Genomic DNA, 25,435 nt, shown 5'->3' on the forward strand with positions numbered 1-25,435 from the left:
ACATTGTTCCATAGTTTGCCACTGTGAGATTTGAACTCTTGATCTTGGGGTTACAAACCCAGTACCATAACCACTTGGCTATTTAGGCCAAGCTAAATTGTTTCATAGTTTGCCATTGTGAGATTTGAACTCTTGATCTTGGGGTTACAAGCCCAGTACCATAACCACTTGGCTTTTATGGCTGTAACTCTTTCGAGTACAAACACGTTTCCATCTGTTCCTATTCAGATGAAGTTACATTGTTTCATAGTTTGCCATTGTGAGATTTGAACTCTTGATCTTGGGGTTACAAACCCAGTACCATAACCACTTGGCTTTTATGGCTGTAACTCTTTCGAGTAGTACAAACACGTTTCCATCTGTTCCTTTTCAGATGAAGTTACATTGTTTCATAGTTTGCCATTGTGAGATTTGAACTCTTGATCTTGAGGTTACAAGCCCAGTACCATAACCACTTGGCTATTTAAGCCAAGCCCAAAATGGAGGTTTTGTCTTTCTTTCATTATATCTTCTTGCAGTAACTCTTTCGAGTACAAACCCGTTTCCATCTGTTTCAGATGAAGTTACATTGTTTCATAGTTTGCCATTGTGAGATTTGAACTCTTGATCTTGGGGTTACAAACCCAGTACCATAACCACTTGGCTATTTAGGCCAAGCATAAAGAGACATTGTAACTCTTTCAAGTACAAACCAGTTTCCATCTGCTCCTATTTAGATGAAGTTTCATAGTTTGCCATTGTGAGATTTGAACTCATGATCTTGGGGTTACAAACCCAGTACCATAACCACTTGGCTATTTAGGCCAAGCTTATAGCATTATTCCCATTTATTCTGTGCACTGTTCCTTCATGTAACTCTTTTGAGTACAAACCTGTTTCCATCTGTTTTAGATGAAGTTACATTCTTTCATATTTTGCCATTGTGAGATTTGAACTCTTGATCTTGGGGTTACAAGCCCAGTACCATAACCACTTGGCTATTTAGGCCAAGCCCCCTAAATTTTTTAACTCACTCAAACACATTCATTGTTTCATAGTTTGCCATCGTGAGATTTGAACTCTTGATCTTGGGGTTACAAACCCAGTACCATAACCACTTGGCTTTTATGGCTGTAACTCTTTCGAGTAACTCTTTTGAGTACAAACACGTTTCCATCTGTTCCTGTTCAGATGAAGTTACATTGTTTCATAGTTTGCCATTGTGAGATTTGAACTCTTGATCTTGGGGTTACAAACCCAGTACCATAACCACTTGGCTTTTATGGCTGTAACTCTTTCGAGTACAAACACGTTTCCATCTGTTCCTATTCAGATGAAGTTACATTGTTCCATAGTTTGCCACTGTGAGATTTGAACTCTTGATCTTGGGGTTACAAACCCAGTACCATAACCACTTGGCTATTTAGGCCAAGCTAAATTGTTTCATAGTTTGCCATTGTGAGATTTGAACTCTTGGTCTTGGGGTTACAAGCCCAGTACCATAACCACTTGGCTTTTATGGCTGTAACTCTTTCGAGTACAAACACGTTTCCATCTGTTCCTATTCAGATGAAGTTACATTGTTTCATAGTTTGCCATTGTGAGATTTGAACTCTTGATACTCTTTTGAGTAAACCTGTTTCCATCTGTTTCAGATGAAGTTATATTGTTTCATAGTTTGCCATTGTGAGATTTGAACTCTTGATACTCTTTTGAGTAAACCTGTTTCCATCTGTTTCAGATGAAGTTACATTGTTTCATAGTTTGCCATTGTGAGATTTGAACTCTTGATCTTGGGGTTACAAACCCAGTACCATAACCACTTGGCTTTTATGGCTGTAGCTGTTGCAAAGTGCTTTAACAGTCAATGGAGTACATCAGAATGGAAGCTAAGTGGCATTATTGATGCCTAATTAGAAAACAATTAACTGTGAACTGGTGAAATCTGCTACCACCAATTAAAATCTCACCAGAAAACTGAAATGGATGTTAAATGAGTGGAAATCTAGTGTAATAGAACGTATTTTCCGATCACTTTGCTGTCTGCTTTATAACTTACGTGGACAACCAGAAATCTATCTTAAAAAGCTGCTAGTGCAAAACATCACATGACTGAAGTGCCTTCTGTAAATTTGACTTAATAAGGTCATTTAGGACCAAGGTGGATTATTTTTCCAACTGGTGTAATAAAGTATGGTAGTATATAGTATGAGGCAAACAACACTGGTTCTTTAAATCCAACCAGAACAAATTGTGAAATTGATTGTTTATAAATCTTGTATTTTACAAGCTAGTGCCAGAAGGAATCACTGTGATAGCTACAAAATTGCTGTGAAAACACAACTGGCTCACTGATGTCCCTTGAAGAAAACTGGTCATCTACCTAGTCTGTGCTAGATGCAGACATGCCAACTCTTGTGATTGATCATGAGGGTCACGATTACTCAACATAAACCAGCCTCACTTACAATCTTACAAAGAGAGCTGTGAAATCTCACCATTTTTCTGATGCTTATAATTGCTCATGGAGTTGGGTCAAGATGATATTGAGTCAGTCCCACTCTATGGTAATGTATAAAGCTCCACAACTTGGCCATATGTGCAATTATGAGACTGAATAAGAATCAGATCACCTTAATTTGCGGTGTGTAGGTAAACCAACTTGTTGTATTTTAATTAAATTGAAAGTGTAGCCAGGTTCAAAGGTTATATATGTAACATGCACTTCCCTCGTGGCTAGCTGACACCACCCTGTTTGTTTTGGTTTACAATATTGCATTGGTGCCTGCCTAATGGCCTAATAAAGTTGAATTTAGGTCAAAGTTGAGGCTTAATGTTATGATCTCTCTGCCACCAGAATTTTTGGCTTTCGCACTGCTTCACATCAGAGCACTGATACAGCATAGGGAGTGAGGCTGGGGGTAGATGCAAATGCTAAGCATGATTAACACTCCTTGATCATTGATCCATTGCACTCTAAGTGAGGATTGCTGTATTGTGTCGGGGCACTTTGCAAAGAGGATGTGAGACAGACAGAAATATTCTCCAAGTAATACTTGAAACTTGTAGAATAGGATCATAGAATGGTTCCAACACTGAAAGAAGAAATCTAGCCTGTAGTGTCCATGCTGGCTCTCTGTAGCAGCAACTCAGCCAGTTCTACTCCTTGTCCTTAATTCATAGCCATAAAATTATTTTCCTCTTTGGAAAGGCACTATTGAATCTACCTCCACAACACTCTCAGGAAGTGCATTCCAGATCTTAATCACCATCACTGCGCAAAAAAAAACCTTTACCTCATATCCTATTGTTTCTCTTGCCAATCACTTTAAATTGCTGCCATTTGGTTCTCCACTCTTCCGTCAATGGGAACAGCTTCGATCTACTTTATCTAGACCCCTCAAATCTGCTCAAACCTTCTCAAAGGAGAACAACTCCAGCTTCTCCGCCCTATCTACATAACTGTAGACCCTCATTCCTGGAACCATTCCTGTAGATCTTTTCAGCACCTTATCCAAAGCCTTCACATCTTTCTTAAAGTGTGATGTCTAGAATTGGACACTATACTCCAGTTGAGGTGAAACCAATGTCTTATAAAAGTTCATCATAGCTTGCTTGCTTTTGTACATTATTTATAGAGCCCAGGGTCCTGAATGCCTTTTTAACCATGTTCTCAACATGCCCTGCACCTTCATCTGTTCCTGCACCTCATTTAGAATTGTGCCCTTAATTGTAAACTGCCTTTCATACTTCCTGCCAAAAGATATCACTTCACACTTTTCTGCATTAAGTTTCATTTACCATCTGTCCGTTCCATAGGCCAGTGTCCTACTGAAATCTATCATAGTAGGAAAAGTAGACCATATTGCCCCTTGAGCCTGCTCCACTATTCAATACAATCACAGCTGATCTTCTGCCTCAACTTCACTTTCCTGCCAGCTCCCCTTATCGCTTGATGTCCCAAGAGACCAAACACTTGTCTATCTTAGCATTAAATATACTTAATGGTAGAGCATCCACAACCTCTGGGGGTAGAGAATTACAAAGATTCACAACCTCAACCCCTTGAGTGAAGGAATGTCTCCTCGTTTCAGTTATAAATGATTGACCCCTTGTCCTGAGACTGTGCCCCTGCGTTCTACATTCCCCAGCCAGTGGAAACAGCTTGTGTCTACTCTGTCAGGTGCCTTCAGAATTTTGTACATTTCAATGAGATTACCTGTTATTCTTCTAAGCTCCAGAGAATATAGGCCAATTTGCTCAGTCTCACATTACAGGACCACCCTCTCATCCCAGGAACCACTCTAGTGAACCTTTGCTGTACTGCCTCAAGTGAAACTATATCTTTCCTTAAATATGGAAATCAAAACTGCTCACTGCTCCACTCTCACCAAAGCCCTGTGCAATTGTAGCTAGAGTTCCTTATTCTTGTACTCCAACACTCTTGCAATAAAGACCAACATGCCACTTTGTGCTCCCTATGCAAGTCTCTTCGAACATCAACATTTAGAAATTTCACAGTTTTAAAAAATATTTCTGTTTTTTTGTTCTTACCACCAAAGTGAAGTGGAGTACTACGAAAATCTGAAATGACTAAGAAGAGGACCCAAAGAAAACCGGTCAGCAAATCCTGCATCTTCTCAGCCCACTGTCTTCCTCTGCAGTAAATGTGGCAGAGACTAACATGCCAGAGTGGGGCTCCTGAGTCACACCAGGCAATGCTTAACACAGAGTTGGCTACCATGGCACAAACCATTATCTTAAAAGTCAGAAGGTACCCATCCAGTATCTCAACTGCCTCGTCTTTAACTATGACTTTGAAAACATCATCTTCCTTGATAAAGATAGGTGCAAAGTACTCATGTAGTGCCTCAGCTATGCCCTCTGCCTTCATGAATAGATTCCTTTTTTGGTCCTTAATCGAGCACACCATTCCTCTTATTACCTTCAAATCTTTAGAAGACTTATGGATACCCTTTCATATTATCTGTCAACCTCTTCTCACACTCTCTCTTTGCATCTATTATTTCCTTTTCCACTTCCCTTCTGGGACCAGGTGTTTAGTATTAACAGTTGGTATGACTCCAGGATCTTGGTTCCTTCGTCATTTGTATCTCCAAAACTGTATCCACAACTTCCTTGCTTAATACTGTTCCAACACCATTTCCTCTCCCACCCGGTCTCTGGTAGTAAAGTTTACATCCACTACCAATTTCTTTTGGTTTGCTACCCTTCCACTTTGTTTCCTGGAGACTTATGATTTGTCTTCCTTTTTTCACCATTAGGTCAGTTACTTCAAAGCTGTCAGGCTACCAACATTTAGAGTTGCTATTTTGATTTTGGTCATCTTTTTACCTCTCCTTGTGGCGCTCTTCTTTAGCTACCCTTGTCCACTGGATATTAACCCTTGCCTATTCCTCACAGCATTCAGGCAGGGATCTCTATTGTTTCTAACAACCAGGAAACAGAGTCGGGATAAATTGATCATTGTAGCCAAATTTGCTGATGGTCAGAAGATAGGCAGAAAAGCAAGTTGTGAGGAGGATATCAAGAGTCTGCAAAGGGATATAGATAGGTTAAGTGAGTGGGCAAAAATTGGCAGGGATGTGGGGAAATGTGAAGTTGTCCATTTTGGCAAGAAGAATAGAAAAGCAGAATATTATTTAAATGGAGAGAGACCACAGAATGCTGCAGTATAGTGAGATTCTGGGTGTCCTTGAACATGAACCAAGTAAGTCAGTATGGAGATAAAACAAGCAATTAGAAAGGCAAACAGAATGTTGGCCTTCATTGCAAGGGCGATGGAGTATAAAACTGCACAGAACATTGGTGAGGACACACCTGTGTACAGTTTGGTCACCTAACTTGAGGGGCATACATGCATTGGAAACAGTTCAGAAAATGTTCACTGGAATGAATCCTGGGATGAGTTGTTTATCTTATGAGGAAAGGTTAAGCAGGTTGTCCTATAGGCAATCTTACTGAAGCATAATTATTGAGTTGGTGCAAGAGGGAGGGTTTTAGATTCCTGGATCACTGGGACCGTTTCTGGAGAAGGTGGGACCTGTACAAGCGGGACGGTCTACATCTGAACCAGAGTGGGACTAACATCCTTGCGGGCGGGTTTGCTAGTGTTGTTGGGAGGAGTTTAAATTAGTTCAGCAGGGGGAGGGGACACAGATTGTTCACATAATAGGGGCACATCATAATACAGCAAAACAATCAAGTCAGAGGGAGTACAGCTGCATTAAGTTTCAAGAGAGTAAGGCAAGGCTGGATGGCCTCTACTTTAATGCCAGGAGTATTACTGGTAAAACGGATGAGTTGAGGGTGAGGATTGACACTTGGAAGTGTGATATAGTAGCCATCACTGAGATGAGGTTAAGGGAGGGGCAGGATTGGCAGCTCAACATTCCGGGAAAAAGAATTCTCGTGTGAGACAGGGGAGGGGGTAAAAGAGGAGGAGGCATTGCATTATTAGTTAAGGAGTCTGTTACTGCTGTAAGGAGAGATGATATCTTGGAGGCAGCATCGAAAGAAGCTTTGTGGGTAGAGTTTAGGAATAAAAAAGGGGCAGCCACATTGTTAGATATTTATTATATACCCTCAGATAGTCAGCGGGAAATTGAGAAGCAAATATGTGCACAATTTGTGGAGGTGTGTAAAAACAATAACATAGGGTAATTATATTAGGTGATTTCAACTTTCCCAACATTAATTGGGATAGACATAGTGTTAAGGGCTTGGATAGAGTGGATTTTTGGAAATATGTACAGGAGAACTTTTTAGGTCAATATGTAGAGGGTCCAACAAGGGACGGCGCAGTGCTGGACCTAATTCTGGGGAATGAAGCCTGACAGGTGGCTGAGGTGGTGGTGGGGGAGCATTTTAGTGATAGTGGCCACAACATGGTACAGTTTAAATTTGTTATGGACAAAGAAATAGGCAAGTTGCAAAAAAATGTTTTGGATTGGGGGAAGAGTGGATTTTAGTAAAATAAGGCAGGATCTGGCCATGGTAGACTGGAAATAGCTACTTGTGGGGAAATCTTCAAAGGAGCAGTGGGGGGGCATTCAAAAAGGAAATGGGGAGGGTACAGGCTCAACATGTTCCCTCTAGTGTGAAAGGAAGGAGTAACAAGCCCAGAGAACCATGGATGACCAGAGATATTCAGGTTACGACGAGAAGGAAAATGGGAGGCTTTTAGCAGGTACAAGGGAAGCAAATCAGTGGAGGCATTAGTGGAGTACAGGAAGTGCAGGGTTGAGCTTCAGAAAGCAATTAGGAGAGCAAAGAGGGGATATGAGTAATGCTGTATTGCACTGCAAGAGTATAACTGATTCAAAGTTGGTTGGCCGCTTTACATGCAGGCTGTGTCCATAGTTCGGCACCCAGTGGATAGCCAACACCATGGGGAATTGTAGCAGGTGGCTTATTCCAGTCTGCTTCAGTCCATTTGGGTCCTTGTCACCTGATTTACATGAAATAACTTAGATTTTAAATCCACTTTTTGTTGATTTTTTTTATTCGAAAATTATTCCCCGTAGAGGCTGGAAAACCCATCTTCACTGTGCAAATGATCCTGGGCTGGAAATTCTGTTGGGATCAGGAGTATATCTGCTTGGTAGGTGGAATTACAGCCCAAAGGAAAATATTCCCTAAGCAAGGACAACTGATCAACAAGTGCAGTTTTGGAGTAAAGCTGAAATCACTTCACAATGATAATAACCTATATAGTGTGACTGCAACAGCACTCTTCACTGTTACATTCCACTCCATTTAATAAAAATCTTTCCTTAAGATATCATTTAGTTGACAAACCTACAGCCAACATTTGAGTTTGCAAACTTTGTTATGTCATCAGCATTAAACAAGGAATATTCAAAATATATGTTTAAAAATATCTCATAATCGCAAAGTCATATAAACAAACTATACGTTGCAGCTATTTCCTGGTACAAGGGCTTGGAAATTTAATTTAGCCGAATAAACAATCTCAAACTATATACACAGTCCCACTCCCTCAATTCAGAAAGGAGGATACTCTACCTTTGTAAGTGACTGATAACCAGTTTCTGAATACTAGAATATGATGATTCTATGGACTGGCCAAGCTTCTTTAAACCCTGTTAGTTTCAAACAAAGTGAAAGATTTGTTCATGCATAAATGTAATCAATTGTATTAATCACAAATGGACAGCAGTAAGTTAGGGAGAAGAAGTGAAATCCGTATCAGAGACAATTACATTGGCAAATTCCGAAACACTAGTGGAGTCTACGAAGAAAATTTCTTCATTCTATACTTGCAAATTTTAATACACTCACCTTAACTGTTAGCTGGTTCATTAACAAAGACTGCAACTCCGGACTACAAAACAAAATGTACAGGTCACAGCCAGGAAATATAAAATTGTTGATTACTTGTCAATTTTTACCCTATATGTTATGATATAATCTGTTTGACTGCAAGCTAGAAGTTAATCAACTTTGCACCCTCAGCCCACAAGCATCATTATGGTTTAAAGTCACAGAGATATGATTTTCACTGCTTATTATCACAGAATTACACATGCATGTACAGAGGCATAGTTAGAATTTTGTTATAAATAGCTAAGAGCAGAGGTGTCTCCCAACCACAGGTGAGTTTTCAAAATCAGGCAATGGCTGCAGACCTTGGTTCACTCTTCTCACCCCTCATCTAAAATGCTGTTTTCTACTGTCCGCCCAGGTACGATAAAAATGTTCTCATGGAAACCTCCATCTCAATCCATCATGCCATGCTCTCTCTTCTGAATTCACTAACATCTTATCATACCTAAATCTCTCTCTCCATGTAAACTCATCTACCAATATTCATGGCCACCCAATGAACTTGCCTTCTTACGTGGTCTTGCTAGTCCCATCATATCAATTACAGATAAGGAGATCTCTGACCACCATCTTGTTTCAATCTACACCCGCATCCCTTTCCAAGCTCCAACCCGACCTCCTTCTGTATGTGCCCCTCAAAAAAACTATCCCCTAATTCATTCACAACTGCACATTCAAAATCCCAACTGTCTAGTCTTTCATCTTCCATTCGCCACAACATTTCTGCAGCTACTGATTTGCTGAACCTCACCCTCTCTTCCACCCTTGATGCTCTAGTCCCCAATAAAACCATTACTCTTTCTAACCCTGGCCATTCCCCTGATACAACCCTTATCTCCATGCCCTTAAGTTTGAAAGGAGCAAACTTTAAAAGATATGGTGAACAACTGGTTTAACCATCCACTGCCAGACCTGCTCACTTAAAGCATCGTCAGGTCCAGCTCCCATTGCAGTCTCACCTTGGAATGCAAAGTTAACCCTCAGCTTCATTTCCCAACTGCAAACAGTCCTTTTGAACACCTCTCCCCTGTCTTCTTCACCCTCACCTCTAACAGAAAGTGCACAGAGCTTACAGACATCTTTGTTACTAAGGTCGAGGCCATCCTGATCAAAAGTGTCTGCCACATCCCTCCCTTCAACTAGTCCACCTGGCCAAACTTCCTTTAACAAACCCCCAGCCCTGGTCCTGAAGACGCATCTTTTCCTAGTTTCTATCCTATTGCTCCTCTTGCACTCTTCAAGCTCATCCTTTCCATGAGAACCATCTCCTGCTCCCTCAACACTGATCACCCAACTTCCCCAACCTAATCCCATGTTTGCCGGTTTTGTTACTCGTTCTCCCTTTTCAAGTGCTGTTGCTCTCTCCTTTAAATCTGCCATCATTACCGCTCTACTCAAAAACACAACTTTTGACCTTCCTGTCCTTGAAAACTACTGCCCCATCTCCACCCACCCTTTCCTCTCCAAAGTCCTTGAACATATAGTTGTCTCCAAAATCTCTGCCCAATGTTTCCTGGAACTCCATGTTTGAATCCTTCCAGTCAGGTTTCTACCCTGCTCAGTACCAAAATGGCTCCTATCAAGTCACAAATGGCAGAAAGTCACAAATGACTGAAAAAAAAGTCATACAGACTTGAAATATCAACTGTTTCTCTCTCCACAGATGCTGTCAGGCCTGCTGAGTTTTTCCACCATTTTCTGTTTTTGTTTCACAAATGGCATCCTGTGCAGCTGTGACATAGATAAACTATTCCTCATCCTTCTTGACCTGTATGCAGGCTTTCATATGGTTGACCACATCATCCTGCTCCAATGCCTCTCCATTGTCGCCAGCTGGCTAGGATTCACCTGATTCCGTTCTAGTCTATCTAATCTTAGCCAAAGTATTACTTGCAATGCTCTCTCTTCCTGCCAGAACACCGTTACCTCTGCTGTCCCCCAAAGCTCTATCATTGATCCGCCTCCATATTTCTCAACTTACTGCCCCATGGCAAAATCATCTGCAGGTACAGCCTATTGCTGACAACATCTAGCTCTACCTCACAAGCACCTCTCTTGACTCCTCCACTGTTGCTAAATTATCTGACATTAAGTACTGGATGAGAAGAAATTAACCCTAATTAAAATATAAGGAAGACTGAAGTCTTTGTTTTTGGTACCGCCCCTCCACAAATTCTGTTCCCCAACTACCGACTCCAATCCTCTCCCTGGCAACAAGACTAAAACACTGTTTGCAATCTGTTTTCATTTCATATTTAATATTAGTGTGGCTGGAAGCCAAATTATAATGAACATTCACATGCTATTATATGCAGATTTTATTAATATGTTCCTGAGGCAAACTGTCCCAACAAACCTACCTAGCTTTACCCCACATTAGTAGTTCCATGAACTCCTCCTGTACTGAAGTTTTTGTGCTTTTCTCCTAAAAACAAAAATACAGCATTTAAGATTTTGTGATACGTAATCTCTCACCACAGCAGCATATTATTAAACAACAATGGAAATGACTAAGCAAAATTAAATAATCTCCAAATTCCACACCAGAGTCATTAACAATGAGAGGGGAAAAGAGAGGATTGGAAAATCAAGCCAGTGGGTCAATTTTTAAAGGATGTATGCATTTAATTTAGAAAAAACTTTACATGAATTACTGCATCAGTCCTTGTACTGTTCTAAAAAATATTTTTAAAATGTTTGTCATTTCACCAAAACCAAGGGCAGGGTTGACAAAGGAGGGGAAATGTCAGGCTGAAAAGAAGTTCAATATGGAAGCATGAAATAGGATCTGTGAACAAGAAATGAAGAAGTAAAGCACCAAGTGAATTTTTGGTACATGGCAAAATGAACATACAGTTGAACAAGGTGCATACAGGGAGGAGTTCCAAATTTGATGCTTCAGGAGGCTGTTCCCAAGAGACAGCAGCATACCATTCTTGGCAACAGATGGTGACCAGACTCAGTGTTGTACACAGCACCTGAAGAAGCCGGGAACAGATCCTGAAGTAGATAGGGTTTAAGGAATCTGACAAGGCAAGACCTTTGCAACTTTTATCAGGTAGACGGCCCAAGATTGAATGCTACAAACCAAAGTAAACCTGTTCCCCATTTACCATTGTCAAGCCTTCATGCAATCATGCAACTCACGTTTACTAGTACACGCCTAAGGAATGAAACCGGATGAACCACCTGGCTTGGGCCTAGGCACCAAAAATGACAACGGCAAACTCAGCCCTGTCGACCCTGCAAAGTCTACTTCACTAATATCTGGGGGCTAGTGCTAAAATTGGGAAGAGCTGTCTCACAGACTAGTCAAGCAATAGCCTGACATAGTCTTCCTCATGGAATCATATCTTACAGAAAATGTCCCAGACACCACCATCACCATCCCTGGGTATGTCCTGTCCCACTGGCAGGACAGATCCAGCAGAGGTGGTGGCACAGTAGTACACAGTCAGGAGAGAGTTACCTTGGGAGTCCTCAACATTGACTCTATGAAGTTTCATGGCATCGGGTCAAACTTGGGCAAGGAAACTTCCTGCTGATTGCCACATACCTCCCTCTCCCAGCTGATGAATCAGTGCTCCTACATGTTGAACACCACTTAGAAGAAGCAATGAGGGTGGCAAGGGGGCAATGTACTCTGGGTGGGGAACTTCAATGTCCATCACCAAGGGTGGCTCGGTAGCACCAATACTAACCGAGCTGGCGGAATCCTTAAGGACATACTGCCAGACTAGGTCTGCGACCATTGGTGACTGAATCAACAAAAGGGAAAAACATACTTGACCTCATCCTCACCAACCTGCCTGCCGCAGATGCATCTGTCCATGACAGTTTTGATAGGAGTGACCAATGCACAATCGTTGTGGAGATAAAGTCCTACCTTCACATTGAGGGTACCCTCCATCGTGTTGTGTGGCACTATTAATGTGCTAAATTTCCAACAGGTCTAGCAACTCAAGACTGGGCATCCATGAGGTGCTGTGGGCCATCAGCAGCAGAACTATACTCAAACACAATCTGTAACCTCATGGCCTTGCATATCCCCCACTCTACCATTACCATCAAGCCAGGGGATCAACCCTGGGTCAATGAAGAGTGCAGGAGGGCATGCCAGGAGCAGCACCAAGCATACCTAAAAATGAAGTGTCAACTGGTGAAGCTATAATACAGGACTAATTGCGTGCCAAACAACATAAGCAGCAAGTGATAGACAGAGCTAAGCAATCCCACAACCAACGGATCAGGTCTAAACTCTGCAGTCCCGCTACATCAAGTCGTGAATGTGGTGGGCAATTAAACAACTCATTGAAGGAAGAGGCTCCACAAGTATCCCCATCTGCAATGATGGAGGACCCAGCACATCAATGCAAAAGATAAGGCGGAAGCATTTGCTACAATCTTCAGCCAGAAGTGCTGAGTGGATGATCCATCTCAGCCTTTTCCGGAGATCCCCAGCATCACAGGTGCCAGTCTTCAGCCAATTCTATTCATTCCATGTGATATCAAGAAACAGTTGAAAGCATTGGATACTGCAAAGGCTACGGGACCTGACAATTTTCCGGCAATAGTACTAAAGCCTTGTGCCCCTCGCCAAGCTGTTCCAGTGCAGTTACAACACTGACCTCTACTCAATGTGGAAAATTGGTCAAGTATGTCCCATACACAAAAGGCAGGACAAATCCAACCTGGCCAATTACCGCCCATCAGTCTACTCTCGACTACCAGTAAAGTAATAGGAGAGGTCATCAACAGTGCTTTCAAGCAGCACGTACTTAGCAATAACCAGCTCACTGCTGCCCAGTTTGGGTTCTGCCAGGGCCACTCAGCTCTTGACCTCATTACAGCCTTGGTTCAAACACAGACAAAAGAGTTGAACTCCAGAGGTGAAGTGAGAGTGACTGCCCTTGGCATCAAGGCTGCATTTGACCGAGTGTGGCATCAAGGAGCCCTAGCAAAACTGGAGTCAATGGGAATCAGAGGGAAAACTCTCTGCTGGCTAGAGTCATACCTAGCACAAAGAAAGATAGTTGTGGTTGTTGGAGGTCAATTACCTCAGCTCCAGGACATTACTGCAAGAGCTCCCCAGGGTAATGTCTTCAGCCCAACCATCTTCAGTGGCTTCATCAATGACCTTCCTTCCATCATAAGGTCAGAAGTGGGGATGTTCGCTAATGGTTGCACAATGTTCAGCACCATTCGCGATTCCTCAGATACTGAAGAAGTCCATGTCCAAATGCAGCAAGACCTGGACAATATTCAGGCTTGGGCTGACAAGACAAGTAACATTGGCAATGACCATCTCCAACAAGAGAGAATCTAACCATCGCCCCTTGATGTTCAATGGTATTACTATCACTGAATCCCCCACCAATATCATCCTGGGGGTTACCACTGACCAGAAACTGAACTGGACTAGCCATATAAATACTGTGGCTACAAGAGCAGGCCAGAAGCTAGGAATCTTGTGATGAGTAACTCACCTCCTGATTCCCCAAAACCTGTTCACCATCTCCAAGGCACAAGTCAGGAGTGTGATGGAATACTCCCTACTTGCCCGGATGAGCGCAGCTCCCACAACACTCAAGAAGCTTAACACCATCCAGGGCAAAGCTACCCGCTTGATTGGCACCACATCCACAAACATTTACTCCCTCCACCACCGAAGCACAATAGCAGCAGTGTGTACCATCTACAACTTCAGGAATTCAACAAGGCTCCTTCAACAGCATCTTCCAAACCCACGACCAATACCATTTAGAAGGACAACGGCAGCAGATAGATGGGAACAGCACCACCCGGAAGTTTCCCTCCAAGTCACTCACCATCCTGACTTGGAAATATATCGCTGCTCCTTCACTGTCCCTCGGTCAAAATCCTAGAATTCCATTTCTAACAGAACTGTGGGTGTAGCTACACCACATGGACAGCAGCGGTTAAAGAAGGCAGCTCACCATCACTTTCTCAAGGGCAACTAGGGATGGGCAATAAATGTTCGCCCAGCCAGCGAAGCCCACATCCCGTGAATGAATTAAGAAAAAATGCCTTCAAAATCAAATGGACAATTGTTTCACCTACTCACATATCCAAAGGCATAACATCTCAAGACATTGCTGCACAATGCGCAGTCATTTGCTGACACATAGCATACAGGTTATAAATGTAAATGCTTCATCTTTCAGGATGACAGAACTATTCTTCTGTTTGTACAATAGCCACAGATCACATAACTTGGGTTAAAGAAAGGGCTTCTTGGTGAAGGGCAGGCTGCAAAGACACAATTTTTGCAAAATGACTACCTAGATCTGCTCTGGGAGCACACACAACTAGGTCACTGCTGTTCAATGCAATCTCCCTTAAGCGCATGCAGACCCACTCTGAACATTTCTCCACAATTTACCCTCACTCTCCTTGAGAATTGCCCAGCCTTGAGCATCCAGTACAACACAAGCAGAAAATACCATGCAGCTTATTCCAGTGCACTTTTGGATAATCACCCCCTAAATTTTCTAACCACCCCAATCTATTCTACATGTGCCTCCAGCACCTAAGAATGGAAAATGGCCTCATGTAATTTGGAAGATGGTTCAGATAACACTGTTTAATTACAGCATAAAGATTATTACATATGGTCAACAGTCCTAACAATGCTCTTGCATGATCCATAGCAGGTGAACCTAATTTTCCCATTATTGTGCAGTTGCTCATTTGCCAGTTTATAATATTCTGAGCATTCAGACTTTATCTTGCAGCATAATGCCAAATGAAATAAATCATTGCCCCTTATTTTAGTAATCTCAAATTAAATCCCCATGTTGCATTCATCCATATAAAGTGACAGTCCTGATAATCTATACATTTTACCAGGTCAGGACCTAGTTCTACGAATACAAAGATAAAGTTTGTATTAAGTTTTGAATATTTGATTTCTATGTTCTACTATAAGTGAGAACAGAATTAATGAATGAGGCTGTTGAGAAGTTGCACCAATGAGTAATACAATCGCTGAAGTTATCAGATAAGAAGTATTGTTACTTAATACCCCACAGCATCAGGTCAAAAGAAGTTACATTGCACCAGTTGCACTTCCCTTTCCATGTTCCTCAGTTGCTTTTAGTATGTAGGCTTTCAATGCATGAAAGTGTACTTGCAGAGTTCTGAAAATTTTTAGGATCTATCATATCTTTGGTAGAGCTTGGATCAGTTTAAATTTTCCTTTGGGTTCTCAATAGATTGACATCCAGTGGGTATTAATCACCCACTGTTTTTAAGACTACAATATATTTGGATTAAAGTCTTAAATTATGTTACCTGGTGTGGAACTTTGAGTAGCAAATCAAATAGTTAAATGGTAAAAGGTTTTTCTTTAAAAAGTAAACTTCCCCAAGATCACAAACAAAATATAATATTTATTTGTTTTGGAAATTACAATAGTTGTGTGGATTATAATAGCCAGCCTTTCCAGAATGATTGACAATAGATTGACATCCAGTGGGTATTAATCACCCACTGTTTTTAGGACTACAATATATTTGCATTAAGGTCTTAAATTATGTTACCTGGTCTGGAACTTTGAGTAGCAAATCAAATAGTTAAATGGTAAGAGGTTTTTCTTTAAAAAGTAAACTTCCCCAAGATCACAAACAAAATATAATATTTATTTGTTTTGGAAATTACAATAGTTGTGTGGAATATAATACCCAGCCTTTCCAGAATGACAGAAGAAGAATGGCAAAGGTCAGATTTTTGGAATCATGAAGTAGGTGTTTTTTTGCTATTGTGCATGAATCTACTTAAACAGCACAGATGACAGAATATTCCTCAGCTGAATGGACAAATCACACTGAGAACAAATAACCCTCTGCTGATGGTCTCCCTCGCTGAGGTAATAGAAAAAAAAACTACTCCCTATTGATCACAAGTCCTGTAGATGAACTCCACTCTGGTTCTTACTGGGTTGGATACACAGGAGGCACAGTAGAATGGGAAGTACCTATAACTAGAGCCCCTTTGAACTGACTCCAACATTGGCAATAGTTGCATACTGGATGAGGCTCTGGAAGCTTAACGGCAAACACAAAACAAGGCCAATGTATTCAGTGGCAAGGGAATGGAGTTTACAAAGGGTTCAGTAGTGAAGATCTTGTACTATTTTCACTACAGCTTAAAACTGTGACATTTGTTGATGAGCAAATTCCACCCAAGGACTTGATAATAATCAAGTTTTGATTATGAAAGAGATTCAGCTATTTTTGACTCATATTTAGACAATTCAAAATTCATGAACTGGGTAATTGCCCTAGCATGACAGGAGAGGATCTGAAACTGATAAACAGGGCTCCAATGAGATGCAGCAGAGCCACTAAGTTCTTTCTACCTGCTTTGGCTCTAGTTTCATGATTTCACAATTCACCCCAGACTGTTCTCCTTGGAATGGAGAAGGTTAAAAGAAGATTTCATAGAGGTGCTCAAAATCATGAGGGGGCTGGATAGTGTAGATAGGGAGAAACTGTTCCAGCTTGTGAAAGGATCAAGAATAAGAGGACACAGATTTAAAGTGATTTGCAAAAAGAAGCAAATGTGATGTGAGAAAAAACTTTTTCACTAAGTGAGTGTTGAGTCTGGAATGCACTGCCTGCAAGTGTGGCGGAGACAGTTTCAATCAAGGCATTCAAGAGAGCATTAGATGATTGCTTCTATTCAAATAACGTGCAACGGTACAGGGAAAAAGCAGGAGAATGGCACTAAGTCATGATGCTCATTTGGAGGGCCGGTGCAGACACAATGGGCCAAACAGCCGCCTCCTGTATTGTAACAATTCTGTGATTCTGATTATGTGACTTCTTGTGCAGTGGACACAGGGAGGTGGATATGACAATGTCCATGAAAGCCACAACATAGGGCCATTCCATTATTCAGAAAAAAGACCCACTCCGAAAGCAGGGACTTTTGGGCCTACCATGATGGAACTCTGGGCAATCTGAAAATTGAATGTCTTCCGAAGTTCTAATTGATGGGATATGCTTCCAGTAAATCAGTACCTTTCTCCAGATCTAAGAAGCATTTCCAAGATTATGGTTTTCAAGATTTATCTTTAACAGAGGAAGCAAAATATCCAGTTCAAATGGTCTATACAAGTGCAGACCATGAATGCCAGGTTTAGTTGACAAACAGATGCATAATATTTTGATGTCAGGTGCTGCATATATTTGACATGACGACCAGCCATAGTAAGTGGCAGCTACGATTTAGTGTTTGAATACCTTGGAGGTACTGGGAAGCAATGTTGTTACAATGAAAAGCTCATCCATTGAGCTTAATTTCACAACTGATGTTAACTGAACTCTCCTTGATTAAATTATTTTCCTTGGAAACATCCTCTGATAAATAGCATATAAAGGTATCCCCTCAGTATCAAAATTGCTGTCTTATCTTGTGTCCATACAACAGAAATGTGAAGTGTTATAGCCAAGTAGAAGGCATCCCATTACAGAAGTAAGGACTTCTGCCGACATTGAAAAACTGGACATGATGCATAAATGCAAGTTAATGAGTTAATTCATGCATTTTAAATCTGAAAGCTCTTGAAGAACACAATTTACACTGTAGGTCCTAGAGAATGCAAGAAGCAAAATTTCATATATTGCACAGCTAAGATAGAATTATTATTTACACCAGTGCTGACCTGTACAAACTTTGTCAATCTTAAGTCCATTTGCATTAAAATGTCCTCCCACGCTTCACACATGCAGGCCAAAGACAGCTTTTGGTACTATTGATTTAAGAAAGAACAAGGAAGTTAATGATAAAAAATGATACAGTGAAGGCAACCAAGATTAACTTTTTATTAACAGTTTATCAATTACTAAAATATTCAGTCTAGTGACTGATAAGCTCTCTGCCATGATATTGCTGTCCAGGGGTCAGTGCAGTAATCCGCTGGGTGACTTCATGTATTTTTTTAATAGTGCTCTTTGATTTCCTTTCTAGAAACTCCCACATGCAGGTGACTGAGAAGATACTGGATACTGGCAAACTTTGAGCAAAGGTAAGCTAAGACCTTGTATTCATAACAACATTGCCTTATTACTAGCTCAGTGTTGAAATTACATTTATGCTGTGACCTGTGTTTCCCCATGGTAAAAACTTTGGATCTAGTTTAAACTCTCCTCCTCCATTAAAAAGCCTATTAAATAACAGATGTCCAAAACACAATTACATTAATGAAAGTATACAGCACATTAATCAAAGTGTACACCTGTACACTACCAGCAGGTTTGCTTGTTTTATTTTTTCAGGATTTAACTTGTGCTACATAAAGAGAAATATTTCAGTAATAATGCTATTCAAGACATTAGTAGTTTTCTGAATGTGTTAGTACCTCTTTGTTATCCCATGCAAGTCACTATTCTTTATATATTTACATGTCATTCCAGAACATCCAGCCATTCATGCACTCAGCTTTTCAGAAAGTTTCAACTGCAGCAATAATCCTGTATGATGGTTTCTCCTCTCCTTGGACTAAAAACACTAAGGACAATTAACTAGGAGCTGAATTTAGAACTTCTTGGCCTGTAAGGTGATTCTATTTACTTAGGTTTTTTTTAATGATGTGGGCATCACTGGCTGGGCCCTAAAGGAAGGACATTAGTGGGTTTTTACAACAATGACACCAGATGGGTTTTTACAACAATGGTCTTCATTAGACTTTTCCAGATTTTTATTAAATTCAAATTCTACCATCTGCAGGATTCGAACCCAGGTCCCCTGAGCATTACCCTGGGTCTCTGGTTTACTAGTCCAGCGGCAAAACCATTGCGCAGACGAGTCCAATAGTCTGAATAATTCATATCCAAGGTGTTGACCCCAACCATTTGCAACTGTGTGTGTACCTGGAGCAGTGTTGAAATATGAGTGAACTTCCGGGCCATGCGAGTTACCTCAGGCAAATAATCTGATAGCAAAGTGGTATCCAGCTGTGTAAACAAATGATAAGATCATAGAATAGAAAGTCAGTATTCTGTTTCAAAATTACAATTTGTTGAAGTAACCTCTTGAATCACAATGTTTCTAATTGATGTTCAACCAAATAATTATAGCTTATAAACAAATTCTAGCAGCTCAATGAATTTGATATCCTAATCAATTGCAATAGTTTTCTGTTACAAGATGAGGGAATTTTTACACAGCTACAAGGACATGTTATTAAGAGACATTTGTTATATTAATCATTCAAGCTTATATCAAGTAGATTAGATATTACATACATTTCTGAGCAAAGGCCAAGAAATCCTACCTGAAAGTAACTGATAATTGGCTCTGGTTCCTTGGATAGTTGAACTTCTGTGATAACAGACAATGCTTTCAGGTCACTGGACAAGCAAAGATCTAGACAGCGGCCTGCAATCTTCATAAGGAAATCATTTTTAGTGCAAAACTGATCTATGCTTCACTATTCATTTTCTAAATAAAAATCTTATTAAACTGTTCTCTCAAAAAACATGACAAAACAAATTAATTTTTACTAACAGGAAAAGGTCATTTTTAACTAATCCGAATCCCACACCCTATATCCTCGCCAGAGTCCTCAGTTCCTTTCCTTTCCCAATACACTACTGTCGCCTCGTGAACACCATTACATTATGTGCTTCAACATGCTCCTCAGATACCCAGAGTGTGCTTGGATAATGTTTCAGTATTCAGAAGGAATAGGATCCATAGGAGTTGAGATTCAGTATTGGTTAACATAGACTTGTGAATTTGGCCACAGGTATGGTGCTGATGTTTCAGGTGGATTGGGTACTTAGGAGAAAGCAGCATCTGGAGCCTTGTAGCCTGCAGGCAGATTCATGCCGCTATTGCCTGGTTGTGGTTGGTTGTCCTTGTCCTCCCACTGTTTTGTGTTGTTTCTGCCTCACTACATATCGGTGATGCTAGGTATTTTTGCTAAACTGCATTGGTGCAAATATGTCAAACGCTGCTTTAAGATGCTTACAGTTATTAATTGTGGATGTGGGCTTCACTGGCATGGCCAGCATTTATTGCCCATCCCTACTTGCCCTTGAGAAGGTGGTCTGATGCAGTCCATGTGGTGTGGGTACACCCACAGTGCTGTTAGGAAGGGAGTTCCAGGATTTTGACCCAGCAACAGTGAAGGAGCAGTGATATATTTCCAAGTCAGGATGGTGAGTGACTTGGAGGGGAACTTCCAGGTGGTCCTGTTCCCATCTTTCTGCTGACCTTGTCCTTCTCAATGGTAGTGGTCATGGGTTTGGAAGGTGCTGTCGAAGGAGCCTTGGTGAGCTCCTGCAGTGCATCTTGTAGATGATATACATTGCTGCTACAGTGCGTCGGTAGTGATGGGATTGAATGTTTGTGGATGTGGTGCCAATCAAGTGGGCTGCTTTGTCCTGGATGGTGTCTAGCTTCTTGACTGCTGTGGGAGCTGCACTCATCCAGGTAACTGGGGAATATTCCATCACACTCCTAACTTGTGCCTTGTGGTGGACAGGCATTGGGGAGTCAGGTGGTAGGTTACCCGTCGCACTATTCCTAGCCTCTGACCTGCTCTTGTAGCCACAGTATCTATATGGCTAGTCCAGTTCAGTTTCTGGTCAATGGTAACCCCCAGGATGTTGACAGTGGGAGATTCAGTGATAGTAATGCCATTGAACATCAAGGGGTGATGGTTGGATTCTCTCTTGTTGGAGATGGTCATTGTCTGGCACTTGTGTTTCGCATACTTAGGAGAAGGCCGCATCCCAAGAGTCTAATCTGCCTGCAGGCAGATTCATGGTGTGTACAGTTGCATATACTTCTCTGCACTGGCACTCTTCTCAAATAGCTATAACCATTGGCATTGTCTGAAGTCTGATTTTAGAGGATACCTTCTGCACACCTAGGAGCCAATCCTATTTTGGTCAGTCTGTCTGGAGGCAATGTGGATTGCCTCAAGAGAAATATGTCATTTCTGTTATCTGGAGTATTGAACTGCACTGAATTTTATTTTGATGACCACAGTGGCAGTCCTAGCAGTTCATCAGTATGCCTGCATTGTGATGGCAGCTCAAAATGCTACAAGCCTGATGCCAATTATGCCTCCGACTCGGAAGAATTCTGTTATTTGGGGAAAATAAAGAGCACTTTCATTCAGTTACTGGTTATTCAGTCATTGGAGGTGTGATGGGTTTGTAAACAATGCAACAACCACCTGCTTGAATGGCATGCTGCTAAATGACTTAAAAAGAGCCGAAGATTAGAAAATTGAGGACTTGTGGTGGAGCTTGTCTATATATAGGGCAGGTTGCAAAATTCAGCATTCCAATCACAGCTTCATCCATGAACTGCAGCCTCTGAGAGCACACACATCTGTTGATATATGTGAGTTGGCGGGTCAATGGCTGGTTTGTTAAGTACATCACTGGTGTCCTCTCATCTACTTGACATCCTGTCTTGGGGCCACCTCTTCTTCCTCCAATTGTACATCTCCTTTTGAAGTATTTCGAAGAACAAGAGGTATTCTCGTTGGAAATCCCACACATTTACATATTAAATGGCAGCAAAAGTAAACAAGAGTGTCAAAATCCTTACCAGACATTTCAAGAAAATGAAATGGGACCCAAAATAAAGCACAGGAACAAAATGCCAATGGCCTCATAGTGCAAGCTTAAAAGATTCTAAATCCACAAATTCGTTCTTAAATCCTAATTTCTTTCAGAAGAGAATGAGCCAAGGGATCCTGAATAGCCAATTTAAACAGTTGTGAACATGGTGCCAGCATGCTACATGGAAAATTGACTGCGTGTTGATTATTAAATAATACTTTAACATTAAAATGAAGCTTCTGACTAACTTTGGCAGAAGCTCCCTCTGACTAGAGGTGTGTGCAAAATACTACCAATGTTCAGTTTGCGCCAATGCTTGATTCAGCAGACGCGCCTTCATCCTGAGTTGTGTCCTACTTGTCCACGCAAATTGTAACTGCTTTTTGATTGACAAAAGGTTAACTATGATCTTTAAGGACAAGGGCAGCAGACACATGGGAACACCACCACCTGAAAGTTCCCCTCCAAGCCATTCACCATCCTGATTTGGAAATATATCGCCGTTCCTTCACTGGGTAAAAATCCTGGAACTCCCTTCCTAACAGCACTGTGGGTGTACCTATAGCACAGGGATTGCAGTGGTTCAAGAAAGCAGCTCACCACCACCTTCTCAAGGGCAGTTAGGGATGGGCAATAAATGCTGGCTTAGCCAATGACGCCCACATCCCTTAAAATGAATGAAACTGCAATACCCCTTAATCTCTCCATCACCACCGGGTGCTGTGCTTTCAGTCGTTTAAACTCTGTACTCTGAAATTCCCTCCCTAAACTCCTTCACTTCTCTAATATCCTTTCCTCCTGAGAATCCACCTCTTTGACTATGCTATTGGTCACCTCTCCTAATAGATCTTCCTTTTGTGCAGCACCCAGTTCTGTCTGATTACATCCCTGTGAAATGCTTTGGAATGTTTTTCTACTCTAGGCTATATAAATGTAAGCAGTTGTTATTGATGATCTGTCCAAACAACCGAACCTTTGTTTCAACAATATATTTGCATAACCATGATTCTGACGGGTCCCTGTGTTTGAGTGAATTGATCTTTTGCCCACGATTATGACAGTCTCCAGGAGGTCATGAGCCAAGGCTGAATATCCTTGCTGTTCAAGAAGCAATCCAACCAATATTCCTGCCTAGTTAAATATTAGTGTCATGGGTTTTGGAAAGCAATAACAGACTGCTATCATTTTAGCAAATGATGACATGCAAAATTGTGAGCCTACAACAAGGTTGGCTACACATTGAGGAGCTCCTCTCTGTTTATGAAATCTTAAGAGGATTTGAGTACAGCAGTAGTGAAGTCTTGCTTCAATTGTACAGAAGCTTGGTTAGACTGGAATAGTGTGCGCAGTTTTGGTCCCCTTACCTCAAAGTACATTTTGCCATATAGGGGGTGCAACAAAGCTTCACTAGATTTGTTCTGGGGATGGTGGGACTGTTTCATGAAGAGAAATTGGGGAAACTGCACTTGTATTCTCTAGAGTTTCAAAGAATGAGAGGTGATCTCATTGAAACCTACAAAATACTTAAAGGAATAGACAGCATTGATGCAGGTAAGATGTTTCCCTGGCTGGGGAGTCTAGAACCAGGGGACATAATTTCAAAATAAGGGGGAAGTCACTTAGGACTGAGATGAGGAGAAATTTCTTTACTTAGAGGGCTGTGAATCTTTGGAATTCTCTATCCCAGAGGCCTGTAGAAGCTCAGTCATCGAGTATGTTTAAGGTAGAGATTGATAGACTTCGGATTAACAATAATGTAAAGGGTTGTGGGGATAGTGTGGGCAAAAGGCATTAAAGTGTTCGATCAGCCGTGATCAATTTGAATGGCGAAACAGGCTCGACAGGCTGAATGGCCTTCTCCTGTTCTTATGTTGTATGGAGATTGTACAGATTAGATTACTAATGTGCCATTAGTAATACCCCGTGCTTTGGGGAAACCTGTTACATAAGACCAGAGCTCTGTTAAAAGCAAAATCCAGATGCTGGAAATCTGAGATAAAAACAGAAAATGCTAGAAAAACTCAGCAGGTCTGACAGCATCTGTGGAGAGAGAAACAGAGTTAACTCTCGAAATGTTAACTCTGTTTCTCTCTCCACAGATGCTGTCAGAACTGCTGAGTTTTTCCAGCATTTTCTGTTTATATGCCAGAGTTCTGTTGCCTTGGTTGTGGATTCCCATTGGAAAAGCAGTAAAGGAGTTAGCCCTGCCAAACAAAACATCTGTTTTGCCTACTTTACACATCAATCAACTTTTATTTTCAAACTTCAGTAAATATCCCCTGCCATTGTTTGGACAGGGTCAAACACTCAAGACAGCAGTCATCTGGGCAGCCACAGACAAGAGCTGTAAGGTCTGGCTTGAGAAATGGTGGCCTGGGTTTCGCAATAATAACAGGGAGGCTTCAGCACTGACCAGTATTATGGAGTAAATCAAACACAACTCCTGGTGTCGCATTTATGTTGTAAAACAATGAAACCTAGAAGCCGCTGTCCGAGTTTCCCTACTTCTCCATAAACTTTGCTACACCATGCTGATAGACTCAGCACCGAAAATAGCACATGAAGCTAAGGTACCTAGTCACCCACAAAACGTACCAGAAAAAGTTAGGGTTTGTGTATCCAGGAGTAAATCTATTTGCCTAGAGCCAAGGAACTAAAAAAGATGCAATTACATTGCTCGGTGTCGTCAATAGGCCACCAAATAGTGGGAAAGATACAGAGGTACAAATTTGCAAGAAAATTACAGAGAAATGCAAGAGTTATACAGAAGTTATAGTGGGGGACATTAATTACCTAAATGCAGACTGGGATTGTAGTAGTATAAAGGACAGAGAGGGACAAGAGTTCCCAGAGTGTGATCTACAGCAGTATGTTTCCTGTCCAATGAGAAAGGAAGCGCTGCTAGACCTGGCTTGTTGGAATGAAATGGGCCAAGTGGATCAAGTGTCAGTAGGGGAACTTTTAGTGGATAGAGATCATTGTATCATAAGGTTTAGGTTGGCCATGGAAAAGGTCAAGAAGCAATCTAGAATAATAATAATTAACTGGGGGAAAGCTAACTCCTATGGGGTAAGATGGAGCAAAGGAGAGATAGGTCAAGTACAGTCAGTGTATATTCCTATGAAGGGGAAAGGTAGGATAAACAAATCCACAGCTCCCTGGATGAAAAAGAGATAGAAATTACAATAAAGAAGAAAAAGTGTGCTTATAACAGATGTCAGTTGGGTAATACAATTCTGAGTCAGACAGAATATAGAAGGGGGCTTGAAAAAGAAAAAACAAGAGAAGCAAAAAGAGAGCATGAGAAGAGACTGGTGGTTAACATAAAGGGGAATCCAAAGTTTTTTACAGACGTATAGATAGTAAAATGGTGCAAAGAGTGGGATTGGGGCTGATTGGGGGCCAAAAGGGGGATTTATGCATGGAGGCAAGTAGCATGGCTGAGGTATTAAATGAACACTTTGCATCTATCTTTATCA

At 41.3% G+C, this 25,435-nt stretch overlaps 1 protein-coding gene across 3 annotated transcripts in view; it reads right to left on the reverse strand.

Annotated features, from left to right (window-relative positions):
* Positions 1-25,435, reverse strand: part of anapc4 (anaphase promoting complex subunit 4) — a 125,045-nt gene that overhangs the window by 60,556 nt on the left and 39,054 nt on the right. For all 3 annotated transcript variants that reach the window (XM_041187616.1, XM_041187635.1, XM_041187626.1), the window contains 6 exons: positions 19,649-19,759; positions 19,245-19,328; positions 18,038-18,124; positions 10,710-10,774; positions 8,305-8,347; positions 8,029-8,105 (listed from right to left, as the gene is read on the reverse strand). In XM_041187616.1, coding sequence (XP_041043550.1) covers positions 8,029-8,105; positions 8,305-8,347; positions 10,710-10,774; positions 18,038-18,124; positions 19,245-19,328; positions 19,649-19,759 — 467 coding nt within the window. The remainder of the gene's footprint in view (positions 1-8,028; positions 8,106-8,304; positions 8,348-10,709; positions 10,775-18,037; positions 18,125-19,244; positions 19,329-19,648; positions 19,760-25,435) is intronic.

This window comes from Carcharodon carcharias, chromosome 1 (assembly GCF_017639515.1).
Source record: "Carcharodon carcharias isolate sCarCar2 chromosome 1, sCarCar2.pri, whole genome shotgun sequence".
Classification (NCBI taxonomy): domain Eukaryota; kingdom Metazoa; phylum Chordata; class Chondrichthyes; order Lamniformes; family Lamnidae; genus Carcharodon; species Carcharodon carcharias.